The following is a 14070-nucleotide window of genomic DNA, read 5'->3' as shown; positions in this document are numbered from 1 at the left end:
TTGGCTCTGTTCTTTTCTTCATTCATGTATGATCAGATACTCCTTGGCTGTGGGTAAGAAAGGAGCACCCTGCAACAAAGCTTCTATTTGCTTCTTTTAGAGTAAATAAAAAGTTAACTGTAAATTTTCTCCTGTAGGACAAGCTGCAACTGAGGAGAGAGAACAACAAAGGAAAATTTTCTCCATCTAGGTGGGGGATGAGGGAGAAGAAGAAGAAGAGTTGGTTCTTATATGCCGCTTTTCCCTACCCGAAGGAGGCTCAAAGCGGCTTACAGTCGCCTTCCCATTCCTCTCCCCACAACAGACACCCTGTGAGGTGGGTGAGGCTGAGAGAGCCCTGATATCACTGCTTGGTCAGAACAGTTTTATCAGTGCTGTGGCGAGCCCAAGGTCACCCAGCTGGATGCATGTGGGGGAGCACAGAATCGAACCCGGCACGCCAGATTAGAAGTCCGCACTCCTAACCACTACACCAAACTGGCTCTCACAGGGACTGGCACTCACAGGACAAAGAAAAAAGCCCAGGTCATGCCGCCAGTGTTGCAGTGTTAACGGCATCATCATGCCAGCAATCTCTAGATGACTCTCTGGTATGTGGGCATAAACTATGGTAAACCTGACTTCTATCATAGAATTTTTGCCCAAATACCAGAGTGTCACCCAGAAGTTACTGGCAACGTGGCCGGGCCTTCCTGTTTCTACTGGTAAGTCCTGTTGACCAGCTGATCAGCAGCTGGAGGACAGTGCCAAGATGTCTAGCAAACCTATCCCTATCTCAGCACTGCAGATTTGCTCTGAAATGCTCTTAATTTTGGTACAAACCACCCTTTTGTGACAGGCCCTAATCAGTGAATGGGGTCCATGAATTGCGTGAATGTTAGTTCCCAAGATGCTAGGGGAAAAAATTAAACAATGTCCAGAACAATAATATTGACTCTTCTTTTCCCTACATGACACAAAATAAATTGCACAATAGGATTCTTGGCCAATATGTGGAAACGTATTCCAAATAATGGCCAAGGCAGCAATTGGTGAGGGCCAGCCCCAAGCCCCACTGGCTGCGCTCCCACTGCCACCCGTCTTCTGACGCCACTGCCGCTCTTGTGAGGGCAGGAGTGACCGTGGAAAATGGGCAGCAGTGGGGGCGGCAGCACAGAAAGGCCTCGACAGCCACCATCTACTGGCACACTTCCTGGGGTGGGACAATGGATGTCACGTCTGTGCCTATTTCAAGGAGCACATCATAATATGTGTTTCTACATCAATAAATGCCTCCAGTAAATGAGCAATTTAATATTTCTTAGAATTCATTCGTGTAGATAATGCTGCTAGCTTTAATTAAACGCAAAATAAAACTTATGCTCCCTATCTGTCAGAGTCTTTGAAATGACGCTATCGGGTGTTTGCTGCCAGCACTCAGGGTTATGAAGATGTGTTTTGCAGGTGTGTAGTACTGAAATTAGGCCAAATAAATATGGCTGTGGTTGCATCTGTATGTCAAATAAACCACCTGCTAGCTATTTGTGACAAGAACAGGCCAGTCCTCAAGCTCATATGCTCCTTTCCTTTTTCCATTGGCATGAATCCCCTCCTGAACCACACAATAAAATTTAATTTATTGTGACATTCAAATTGGGCACTTTAACAAACTGCAGCCTATTTCTTGTTTGATACAATTAGCAAGTCCTGATGCTTTTAAACATCGAACTTTCTTTTCAAACAAGAGTACAGTTTCAGGTTTTTTCCCCCTTGTTTCAGCCCCCACACCATGCTACATATTATCTATTTTCTTAAACAACCTCAGCTTAATCCTGGAAAACTAGCAGCACTATCTGACTAGCTGGATAGAGACTGGGTGAGGATGGGGTGGGGGAGTCAGTTCAACTGCTTTCCAGATTTACCTCAGCCTACCTCCATAGCAGGTCTAGAATATGAGATGGTCAAGCTTTCCCTACTCTCCAAGCAGAGAACAATGATTTGGAGGAATTAAATAACAGAGAGACTTCAGGAAGGAAATTTCTGGAGACTTCAGGAAAAGCCACTCTGACTTGGCCTGACCTGGTCAGTAGGTGAGGAAAAGTGAGGTGATAAAACTCATGGGAGCAAAAAGGAAGCTCTTTTGTGCTGAGTCCATTCACAGCACACAGAATTCTTAACTGAGGTCCAGAGGATGTGGCCTTTAGCTGTGTGTTGACCTGGACAGCTTCAAAGTCATGGATACTCGTAGAGATCTGCAACTTGCTAAGCTAAGGAGACTGTCCTATATTTTAACATCTGATGAGGCATGTATAGAGAAAGGGACAGAGGAACTGAGTTTTACTCAGTTCTTTTGAATCCCTTGCTCAAACTGGTGCTATTTATTTATTTATTATATTCATTTACCACCATTCCCAGCTGTTTACAACAGCGGTGTACAACAATTAAAATAACAAAACAGTACAATAAAAAAACCCTCTCCCACCCATCCCCCATAAACCCCACCCCACCCCCAGCTCTATCCCAGCCTACCACCCACCCCACAGCTGGTATGCCCAGGAAAATGTTAAAACAGCAGTCCAGGGTGGGACAAGATCTTCCCTGTTCCATCCAACCTCAACCAAACACTAGGTGGAAAACACAAGCTCTTGCAGGGCCCTCACCTCTTCTGAGAGCTCATTCCCTGGCCCTGGCCAAGGTCAGCCAGACTTCCTATGGCCCAGGGATCATCAGCCTATTTGCTGTTGCTGACTGCAATGACCTACGTGGGGCATAGGGAATTAGACAGTCCCTCAAGTACACAGGGCTCAGATCACATATGGCCTTAATAGTAAAAAACAGTACCTTGAATCTGATCCAGTACACTGGAAACAAATGCAGCTGCCTCAACACAGGCTGGATATGGGCCCTCCACCATGTTCCAGTGAGGACCCTAGCAGCTGCATTTTGCACCAGCTGTAACTTCTGGAGCAGAAGCAAGGTCAGGCCTGTGAAGAGTGAGTTCTAACCTGGAAATGACCATTGCATGAATCAATGTGGCGAGGTGATTTCGGGACAGATAGAGTGCTAGTAGCTACGCCTAGTGCAGTCGGAAAAATGGTAGTTGGGCTTCCATAGACAAGGTCTATGGATCAAGATCCAAGATCAACCCTAGATTCCCGGCAGTGCACGAGATTTTAAGTTGCACGCTGTTGAGGGTGGCCAAGCACGCTTCCTGCTAAACGTGTGATTGTGAATATTTTCTTTTTAATAAATACTTTGTAACTTTTGATGCTGGTAGTGGTTCACTGTACCACATGGACCTCTACCGTCTTGGACACACAACCGTAAAAGGAATGTCAGAGGGAAGGTTGACAGTGGGTGAGCGGCTATGCCTCGAGGGGATCACAAGGCAGTAAACTGTCCCTGTGGTGACCAGCCACTGGGCAGGAGACATAGACAAGGCCTCAGATCTGAGAAGGGAAGCTGGGATTCTAATGGGCAATTAGAAGAGCAATTGCCGTTCTAATGGGCAATTCCTTACAAAGGTCAGGTAGTGGCAGCTAATTCTGAGTTAACTGAGAGAGAAAGAAAAGCTTCTCAAGATGTTGGGAAAACCTTGGAGGGCAGGGTGGAACAGAGCCTGCAGGCCAGTGCAGGCCTGTTCTACCACATCAACTTAACTAGAGAAGAAGATAATCAACTTTCATTCACTGAAGATTTCCTAGTTTGCAGTTCTGGTGCTATGCATGAAAGGAATTGGCAAGGGTGAAAGAAGAGGAAGTACAAACAGTCTTTCATTAAATGTTGTTACAAACAAATCTGTATCTGAACGCAGCCTCCTTACCTGCTAACTGGCGTTCCAAGTCTTGGCAGATGTCTCTACTGAGACTGAGGAATTCATCTTCACGCCATACCTTTTTATCAGGAGTATGAATCTTGGCTTCTGATGAACTGAATCCTAACAGAATTGCATAGCTACAGTGAGCAAACCCATTTCTAAAAACAATTTCATTAATCAAAGAAATCTTCATGGTATGCCGGCTGAAATCAATTATATCAGAAGAAAGTACTATTTTAAACATCACACACATATTAGATAATTCATTACCACAATAATAAAGATACACAGAGATACTCATTTTTATTATGTAAGAAGTAAGAAACTTGTATACAAAAAGCAGCATTCATTATCAGATATCTGTACCACTATATATTTCTGGTAAGGGATTGGAGGAGCTGGTCTCATGGTGTAAGTGCCACTCAGCGCTTAACACCCACTCAGAGCGGCTGTCCCACCCGAGTGCCTCCTCCTCCTCCAACTGGCTTGCCTGTCTGTCCAGCAGCCAGCCAATCACCTTCCGTCCCCCACCCCTGACCACTCCCCCCTCCTTCCATTTCCCTCTGAGGCTGTAGATCTCTGCTGTATGAGAGCTGCCCCTGCCGGTGAGTTCCCTTCCCAGGGGCCTCCAGCCTGCAGTCTTTCAAGGCCTGGGGGAAGGAGAGCCATCCGCAGAGTTCTCCCCCCAAAAAAAAAATCTAGTGCCTGTTGTATTCCTAAATGCAACGGGCTTTGTCCCTAGTTTAAAAATAAGGTTCAGGAGACATTACAGGAAAAACCCAATATGGACCAATAAAGCTTTAATATATTTTACTGACACCTAAAGAGCCACATGAATGCCAGCATTGTATTTTACGTCAATTGTGCACAGTTGTGACCCAGTAATTTCAGACAAGCTAATATAAGAAAAAATCTTTCAGGTAAAACATTATATTGCTATGACAATCACTGACAGCTTGCAATAATTTCAAAACAAGTACAAGTAAATAAATCCAACAGGACTGTGATGCAATCTATACCACCCCAAAATGGTGCCTGACATTGTGTGGCCCCCTGACATTGAGCAGGATCGTTGGGAGTGCTTTGTGGCTGCTAGAACAGCACTTCTCAACCTTTTTTTGGCCACAGCCCTTTTAGGAACTCTTCTCAGGCTCCAGGGCCCCCTACAGAAGGCTGGCCACCTGTGGAATTAAGAAAACTTTAAAAAGGGCTAAACTAAGAGTGAAATAACTATGCTCAACATACCTGTCTTATATATATGCAAGATGGATTTCTGGAACAATTGACCAAGAGAAACATGCATGCTGATTTTTTTCTCAAATGCATTAATTCAAGCACGTACAAAGGAATGGTTTACATGATTTATTTTTCTTTCCATTGATGAAGGTTGTACTTTCTAGCAATTAATAATGCCATAAGTAAAAGAAAGGTATTTGGATCGGTTACCAGCCCCCCTCCCCCCCCCCCCCCCGTAAACCCTTTGGGCTCCCCTTCAAATGTGCCAGGGCCTCCCAGGGAGCCATATGGCCCCTACCAAGAATGGCTGTGCTAGAAGGCTGAGAGGCTGGAGAAAAGCACTTAACATGAGATTTAAGGAGGGCAGAGCTAGAAGGCAAGAAGAGGGGGCCAGCACACAATGGCACTTTCCACTCAAATTCTTACAGATCCCCTGCTTGTATAGTGGGATACAAAACATGCATACAGGAAGAAGGAATATGTAAGTAGAGCTGGGAAAGCAGAAAGCATTTTAAATGTTAAAACATTTTCATCGGTTAGAATACTAAGCAAGACAATCACTGAAATAAAAGCTACTGTATACTAATACAGATTTATCCCTGTCTGCACAAAGACTGGAGACATACCTTTATATGCAGGAACAGGAAGTGCAGCTGCCACTTTTCTCACTTTAGGTGCTATTGTGCTCTCTGCAGCTGCAAGTATCACGGGACGATCAATGTAGTCCTGAAACTGTCTTCTGCTATTCAGGCCTTTTTGAAATCCCCACTGCTTCTTAATCCGGTCCTTCAGTTTTTCCAGTTTAGCATTGTGCTGATGATGCTTTAAGATAGCCAACTTGCGTTTACTAGAGGTACTGGTGGAGGAAGCTGAAGATTCAGCCAACTGTGGGTCTTTCAATTCAGCATCTGGGATTGTGATACTTAGAGAAATTTTAGCATACTCACCTCTGGAGCCCTCAGTTTCTTCCTCCTCTGATCTTGTAGGCGTTACAGCTTTAAATAAAGGAAGCAAGTTCTGCAAGGCATCAATTGCTGGTTGGTCATTCAAATATCGAACAACAGTTTCATCCACTGAAGACGGGCTTTTGAAATCTCTGTTTTGCAAATCCAATTCATCTTTTTCATATGGCATATGGCTCATTCCTCCAGTTTTATTCCCTGCTTTGTGCTTCAAACACTTTGCCTCCAACTGGCAAGAGCTTTTATAAGATGATGACCACTTTGTATCCCTAGCAAGAGAGGCATATTGCACTATAAAACAAATGTGGGAACTTGTATGCGGATACCAAACAAAAATATTGAGCTGCTTTTACTCAGCAAGTATCCAATTTGTAAGTGATCTCTTATTTTGTCTGCATTTCTTACAAAGTGATCTTTACCTTGAAGGTATACATTGAACCACTGAGGCTATGGCAAGCTAGCAACCCTGTTAATGACATGAGACATCAAGGAAGCAGGTAATAAACAACAGAGGAATGCCTTTCCCCCATGAAAGACTGGGGGCTAGAAGTGCAGCTTTTTGCTCACTTAAAGACCTCCAGCATCCTTAAGCACAGATTGATGAGCAAAGAACTGACACCTAACCCTACAACCTGAGTAATAATGCACAGAAGAGACATGTTTTTACTTCACCTCATATGTGAGAACAGGGAAAGGGGTCCAGGGACAGGCACACATTCTTTTTTTCCTAATTGGATCACCTCCCAATTTCAGGACAAAGTGATAAAAGTTCTGTCTCCAGCTTGAAGACTGGGGGAGGGATTTAGGATCATAGGAAATGATTCTAATTCTAATAAGTAAATAATAAATCTACAGATTCTTAGCTCCAAGCCTTTAAAAGCTTCCAGCAGGTGTGTGGAGTTTTGATATACAGCCTCCATATATGCTATGCATCCTTTCCTGTTTCATCAGACTAATGTACTCCACCTGTGTTTGTTTTTGTCTTTTCTGCATGTGAAGCTAGCTGCCCTCAATATGCTAGATCTCTTGAAGAGCAATGCACATGACCAGCACTTGATCATTGTTCTTTTCTTGTTTTTACAAATGTGCAAGTAGGAGAGCGGTGATTCTAAAGAAACCTCTCCATTTTCTGTGGGTCATTCTCTTTTATTGCCCAACATAGTTATGGAACCATGAGAGCCAGCTTGGTGTAGTGGTTAAGAGCGGTGGCTTCTAATCTGGAGAGCCTGGTTTGTTTCCCCATTCCTCTATGTGCAGCCAGCTGGGTGACCTGGGCTATTCACAGTCCTGTTAGAGCTCTTCTCACAGGGCAGTTCTGTCAGAGCTTTCTCAGACTCACCTACCTCATAGAGCACTGGCTGCGGCGGGAGTGAACAGCCGCCAAAGCACCCAACCCTAAAGATGCTTTGAGACTCCTCTGGGTAGTGAAAAGTGTAAAAACCTGTATTAACAATTTATACTGTCTTATTTCTATCTATCTATCTATATAAAAAGTGTAAAAACCAACTCTTCTTCATTCAGTTCTATATTGTGAGTGATAATCTGTGAGATCACAACTTGACAATAATCTAAATGGAAAAAAAACATCATGTCCCTTTAACAGAGGACAGATGTGAGGAAATGGGCAGCTGAAAGTTTTTATGGCATGGAGGTTAAATAACACCCTATTAACCCTCTGTTAAAGGGACAGGTCACATTTGCCGAACTACCAGAAAATAACTGACAAAGGAAAATACTATATACTAACCAAGTTATCTGTATTGTTTCTGTGAACCACCCTGAGCCTTTGGGGAGGGTGGTATATAAATATAATAAATAAATATTTAGGAATTTCAACTCCTCCGCACACCCAAATCTCCCTTGTCAAGGATTCTATAAGTGGGGCAATTTCCCCATCTCCCTCAATTTTCCTTTCAACATTCTGTGCCTCCTAGACCAGGAAAATGTATAACATCAAGTTCTCTGCGAATCCCCTAAATATGGTCATGTTTGTTTCCCTGTTTTCCTTAATTGCACAAACTACTATCTACCATTAAATACAGTACTATATTACAAAGTAAGCTACCCTTTAACAGTTGAATACAGTCAAGCCAACCTCTACAACCATTCGGATGGACAATATACTTCTATTTTGATATCATAATTTGACTTTTCAAATGTTTGACAGACCTAAAAGAAGCAGAGGCCTCACTCCGTTCAAAATTACTTTTCTTTTTCATTCTGTTATCCAAAGCCGTAGCATGAACAGGGCAGTGGGGGGAACCTCTCCATCTTTTGGCTGGAATACCTGTAGGCTGAAGCACAAAACCAAGGCTCTATATATCTACAATGCTCTTGGGATTCTGTTAGTTCTTAAGCATAGGAAGTAAGCCTTTACTCATCATATCTGGGAAGCAGTCTCAAGTTGTCAGGAATAAGCGATTAGAAGGGTGTTTTCTAAATAAATTTGTTTTAAATAAAATTTGTAAAAATAAGTATGACAAGTAGTGCAATTTATTGAATAATGCTATTCTGAATTAAAGTTCCACATTTTTGTTCACAGTTTGGATCTTGAGAATAGTTATTTAATACAAAGAAAACCACAGCTTCCATAAAAATCTTCAAATCTCTACAAGAGCCAACCCAAAGGTTTGATAGGAGCAAGACATTTTTATTGCTCTCCCAAAAGGTCATAAGTGAAGGTGCTGCATAAGGGAAATCACCTCATAACTGTGGTGCTACAACCCAAAAGGCTCCATCACATCACTGTCAAAACTGTGATTCATGGACTATAGATTTTCACAGGCATTCCATCACCTCCAAGGGGGGCTGACAAGAGCATTTCCATGTCCTACTTAGGTGATCACATTCAGGTAGCAACTACTGGTTGCACTGCTAATATGGCACCAAATTGTTTGTTGTTATGTCCTGTTATTGCTCCAGAGCTTGGCCATTAAGAGATATGTCTAAATAATTGGTTCCAGACCTGTCAGTAAAAACATACTGACACAAAGGGTAGTCTCCCATATAAAATCCCAAACCATCAGGGATAATTATTTTATATCACAACTGTGCAGTGTATGTGTGATGAAACTCTGCATCAGATGATGTTAAGGTTAGGGACAACTTCCCTTTTACTTCTGGTTATTAGTGACCCCTCATACGATGAGTTTACTCATGCAGCAAATAGGAAAAGCAGGCCTAAGTACTGATATTTCCTGGTCTGTGGGTGGATATGGGGCCGCAAATACAGCATCTACCTTAGTTTCCTTGTGAACTATTTTTTTTATCAGCTAGATCAGTGGTTCCCAAACTTATCTGGCCTACCGCCCCCTTTCCAGAAAAAATATTACTCAGCGCCCTGGAAATTAATTTTTTAAAATTTTAATAGTTATTCATCGCCCACAAATGCACCTGTGGCCCATCGCCGCCCCCCTGGATCGCTGCAGCACCCACCAGGGGGCAGTAGCACCCACTTTGGGAATCACTGAGCTAGATGAACAAATTGTTATCCCACCCAATTTGTAACACTAACAAGCACAGCAACCAGCTGATCTCATTTTTATAGTGGGTTTATTTGGCTTGCACGCCATGTTATTCTTCAAGATTTTGTTGTCAGTTGAGAGCCAGTTTAATGGAGTGGTTAATTGCATCAGTCTCTAATCTGGAAAGAAGAGGGTTTGATTCCCCATTTCGCCACATGCAGCTTACTGGGGGATCTTGGACAAGACAGTTCTTTCAAAGCTCTCTGTCTCACCTACCTCACAGAGACATTCACTGACACTGTTGCGCCAGGCTGCAGCCTGGTGTTTTCATCTGGGCAGGTTGCCCTGCTGCTTGCTCGCTCCGCACAGGGGAGCCTTTTGCCTGGTCTACCTCATCTGCCCTGGAATTGTGTCCCTGCAAGGAAGCTGGGGCAGTGAGGTTCTGCTGTGCTGCGGGGTGGCATGGGCCACATTTTTGTTTTCATTTTTAAGAACGTGGTATTGCGGTCCAGCTTCTTGCTTGACTTAAACTATGAGAACAGCCACAAAACCAGGAATACTATGGCTAGGAGGTACATACAGCCACCCACAAAGTATTTCATGTGCTAGATGATAGACAGCTTCCACCACCACTGGCTGATCAGCAGCGCTGGGAAGGCTTCCAGGATATCAAACAGATTGGTGTCCTGAATAGGTATGTGCATTCGGACAGAGTACCCTAGTGGAGCCAGTTCTTTCAGGGCCACATTTCGCCTTCCTGCGCCCAGATCTCGGTCATGCAAGCAAGGTCTACCTCAACTCCGTAAAAAAGTGTTGCAGAGTCATGGCGTTGTTGATCGACCTTGCATTGCAAAGCACCAAGATCGAATCCTCCCTAGCCTCCACCCTCACACATCTGGGGATGGGACAGAGGTTAAAAGATGATTGAGCATATCCAGGGCCACAGCCATGTCTCTATGACCAAGTAAATTTCATGACATAGTGTGGATTTAAAGTTGAGTGGTCAATATTCTATCCACTCTGGGACTCATTATTTAATTGCTGAATAACTATTATTAATCTGTAAGGTGCCACTAGACTTCTGTTTTATTGTGCTACAATAAACAAACACAAGCACCCCTGTGAATTTCTCATAATTTCAGTAATCTTTACAAGATCTATACAAAGTTGACCAATGTTGTTATCCCCAGGTGCAAAAAGAAGTCTGAATTATATTATTATGTTATCTGTATTTGTTTCCTGTTCCCTGTAAACCGCCCTGAGCCTTTGGGGGAGGGCGGTATATAAATATAAAATAAATAAATACAATCTTCGTTTCTACACTACATCATCTCTAAGCATTGTGAACATAGTAACGCATATACAACAATGAAAAGGAGGATTTACTTTGGGTCTTCTGAGTGGAAATGAAACATTCAGATGTCAGGACAACAGAGAGTAACAGCCACAAGCTGCGGGAAAGTCTTGAGGAGCTGTTCCTATTAGCAACATTTTTGGCCCATTTATTCAATTGAGAAAGCATGGCTCATTGGCTCAAACCTTTTATGAAGAAGATGAATGAATAAATGTGCAACAGTATTCTCATCAGTTATTAACCTAAGAAGTAACCTGCCCACACTTGTCAGTGTTCTGGCAAGTCTGAATAGGGCAACTCAGTAAAATGGGATTTGTGACTAATATTTGCTGGATATTCTAAATGTTCAATTCCCAGACATGCCCATTGTTTGTAAAGCAATCAATGTGAGATTAGTATTTGTGGACATTTTAACGGTAATACCAAGGTACAGTGTGCCTTAATCAATATTATAGACTTAGGAAGTCATAGAAATATTAAAATGTGCGAGAACTGTCTACCACCTGGGATTAAACATTTCTCCCAAAATGTCCATTTCTTTGTTGTTAATGCACTTAGGGGGTAAGCCTGCGAAGGTTTACTCAGTAGTAAGTCTCATTTTGTTTAATCAAGCTTGCTCTCGGGAAAATGTCTTTAGCACTATGTTCTTGGGGCATATTCATGCCAAAGGAAATCTCATCTTCTTCAATGAAGCTTCTAGTAAGCCTTAAAAGGAAACCTGAACAGCAGCCAGCAAGTTACCTGCTGTTCCATTTTCAAAAGCCTGCATGCCTACACAATCAGAAGCAGCTTCATCTTTGTTTTCAGTTTGTATTATTGAAGGTTTTCAAAGTCCTACATGAAAAGGATCCCCTTTAACCATAGAAAGCATAATAAAAAAGGTTTCTTTCTATGGGTTTGTAACTACGCCTAAAGGAACATATATCAATGAATTCCAAATCATTATTTTAAATACCTTAGACCCTCTAACTCTGAAGAAATATTTTTAAACAAATGTATTTTTATGCTACAATGAAGTACATATTTACTATTGCTACTAATACTAATATAATAATAATAATAATAAAAAAATCACTGATTTTATTCTACATGAGTGAATATTCATTGCAACATTTTGTTTTTTCATCCTACCTTTGAGTGACTTTTTCGAGTTTTGGGCTTGTTTTATTTAACCTTCCCTCTGAATAAGCATGTATTGTTCGTAACAGTGATTAAAATATTTCTTCGTCTGAGTGAATAATAAGCACAACCGCATTTATTGGGGGGTTTCCCCCCTTAATCCTCCGTGTGAGTAAATTTTTCTTATACAAATGATAATAATAAAGCCTATTCGCTGTTTTATAGTGGATAGTCTGCCTCTGAAGAGTTATTTTATCTGCTGTATACGATACTTACTTCTTAAGTAAAAAAAAAAAGAAAAGAAATTTTCCACCGCTCTCTTCAGACACGCCGCCCCGTGGGGGAGGGGAGCCAGCTCGCGACAGGGGCGGGGCCGGGGTGGGCGGAGGAGCAACGGACGCCCTGGGAGGACCGGAGGTGGGCGAGAGGAGCCGCTCTGTGCCCTGCCCGGAGCTTTGTGGTTAAAATGGCGGGGGCTGAGGGGGCGAGCCCGTGAGGGCCTGGCTGGAGCGCGGCGGCGAAGGGAGGCAGGGCAGCCCTGTGGGGAGCCGGGCTTCGCCGGGCGCGGTGCGACAAGCGGCGTAGGCGGCGGCATGTGAGCGAGAAGAGACGCGGGAGGCCGGGGGCGCTGGCGGGGGCCCGGGACGGGAGGAGACCGGGGATGGGCCAGCAGGTGGGCCGTGTCGGAGAGCCGGGCGCCGCCGCGCCCCAGCAGCCGCCTCAGCAACAGCAACAGCAGCAGCAGCCGCCGCCTCCTTCTTCCCAACCGAGAGGGCTTCGCGGGAGCGGCAGCGCAGCCAGGCCCGCCAGCCGGAGGCGGGAGGTGGCAACCCCGCGGGGTGCCGAGAGCGGCTTCAATATCTTCACCCAGCACGGTAAGGGGGGGGGAATGGAGGGAGGAAGGAGGTGGGCTGCCGCCGCCGGTGTGGGAAGCGAATGGGTGTGGCACCCGAGCGGAGGCTGTAATGGGTGTGGAGGAGCTTCCTCCTCCTCCTCTGAAGGGGCACCGTGGGGGAAAGGCGGGGGGGGGGCAGTCGCCTGGGGGCGCAGGAATGGCCCTGATGCTGGGTTGCGCCAAGGACCGTCTGGGTCGGGTGTGAAGGAGGGAGGTCTATACTGCGTGTCCTTAGTCCCGTTTTTCCTTCTGAGAAGCTGGGCGTGATACATGTGGTTATCTCCAGTCTTTTAACCCTCCCAACAACCCTGCGAGGTAGGTTAAAGAATAATGCTGGGGTTCGTGCTCCCGTTCGTTCAGCTCTCTGAATGGCTGCTCTGCACTTCAAGTATACGGACTCGCCTTCCTGGATTGGGCCAAATTGGCTCTCCTGATGTCATATGCCATGTATTACCATGAGCCCGTGCTGGTTTGGTTGCCCCTGGCCTATATCAACCGATTTTGTGTGGGGTTTTCCCCTTCTTCCTGTGGGCTAACCCAAACAGGCATAGCTTTCCTTCATTTCATTTCCCCAATATCCCTACAAGGCAGACCAGGTTGAAAGAACATTTGGCCTGAGATCAATCTGTGGGCTTCCAAGGCCTGAGTGAGTAGTTAAGACTGTTGGAGTAGACCCAGGTTCAAGTGCTATGCCACATGGGCTCTCCCACCTAATCCAGCATTGCCTCTGGGACAATACACAAGCAACATATGATGGTTACAGATTGCCTCTTTAGCAGTTCTAAGCATCTGATACTCATAGGTATAATGTTCCTGGACTTGGAGTTACAGTTTAACTGTCAAACTTAAGGTTAAATCACCTCAGACCAGTGTACCACATTGCCTTACTTCAGATTAATATCTGTTTGAGTGAGTGCAACATGTCACTGGTCACCAGTGAGTGGCTCTTGGAAATGTCAGAGCCCTCTTGAACTGTTTATTTTTTTTTACCTGGGATATATAAATATAGCTTCTGATCTAGCAATCTGACCACATGTGGATATTTCTTTGGCAACACCTTTATCTGTGGCTGGCTTGCTGTTTCTTATGCACCGTGACCATTTTTATGGCCAACTGGCTGGGCCTAGAATGTCAATTGGCCACACATTTTCTTTAAATGTATGGTTTTCTTTACATTCTTTGCCAGCTTTCTTTACATTCTTCACATTTTTCCCTCCAAGGAGGATAGAAAAAAAGGAGATAAC

General features: G+C 44.1%; 2 protein-coding genes across 7 annotated transcripts in view; one reads left to right on the top strand and one right to left on the bottom strand.

Annotated features, from left to right (window-relative positions):
• The window catches only part of LOC143835188 (centrosome-associated protein 350-like), a 71282-nt gene extending 58980 nt beyond the window's left edge, over positions 1-12302 (bottom strand). For 4 of the 6 annotated variants that reach the window (XM_077332451.1, XM_077332453.1, XM_077332452.1 and 1 more), the window contains exons 1-4: positions 12208-12302; positions 8164-8288; positions 5659-6263; positions 3803-3916 (exon numbers count right to left, since the gene is read on the bottom strand). In XM_077332451.1, the coding sequence (XP_077188566.1) occupies positions 3803-3916; positions 5659-6263; positions 8164-8213 (769 nt within the window). In that variant the 5' untranslated portion in view covers positions 8214-8288; positions 12208-12302. The remainder of the gene's footprint in view (positions 1-3802; positions 3917-5658; positions 6264-8163; positions 8289-12207) is intronic. The other 2 variants (XM_077332455.1, XM_077332456.1) reach the window with 2 other exon arrangements.
• A 40-nt stretch (positions 12303-12342) lies between these two features.
• Positions 12343-14070, top strand: part of ABL2 (ABL proto-oncogene 2, non-receptor tyrosine kinase) — a 53030-nt gene continuing 51302 nt past the window's right edge. Inside the window, exon 1 of the mRNA XM_077332459.1 lies at positions 12343-12806. Within this exon, the coding sequence (XP_077188574.1) occupies positions 12593-12806 (214 nt within the window). The 5' untranslated portion in view covers positions 12343-12592. The remainder of the gene's footprint in view (positions 12807-14070) is intronic.

Source organism: Paroedura picta, chromosome 4, assembly GCF_049243985.1.
Source record: "Paroedura picta isolate Pp20150507F chromosome 4, Ppicta_v3.0, whole genome shotgun sequence".
NCBI lineage: Eukaryota > Metazoa > Chordata > Lepidosauria > Squamata > Gekkonidae > Paroedura > Paroedura picta.
The sequence above is the reverse complement of the archived record's forward strand: the minus strand, read 5'-3'. Positions and strand labels throughout refer to the sequence as shown.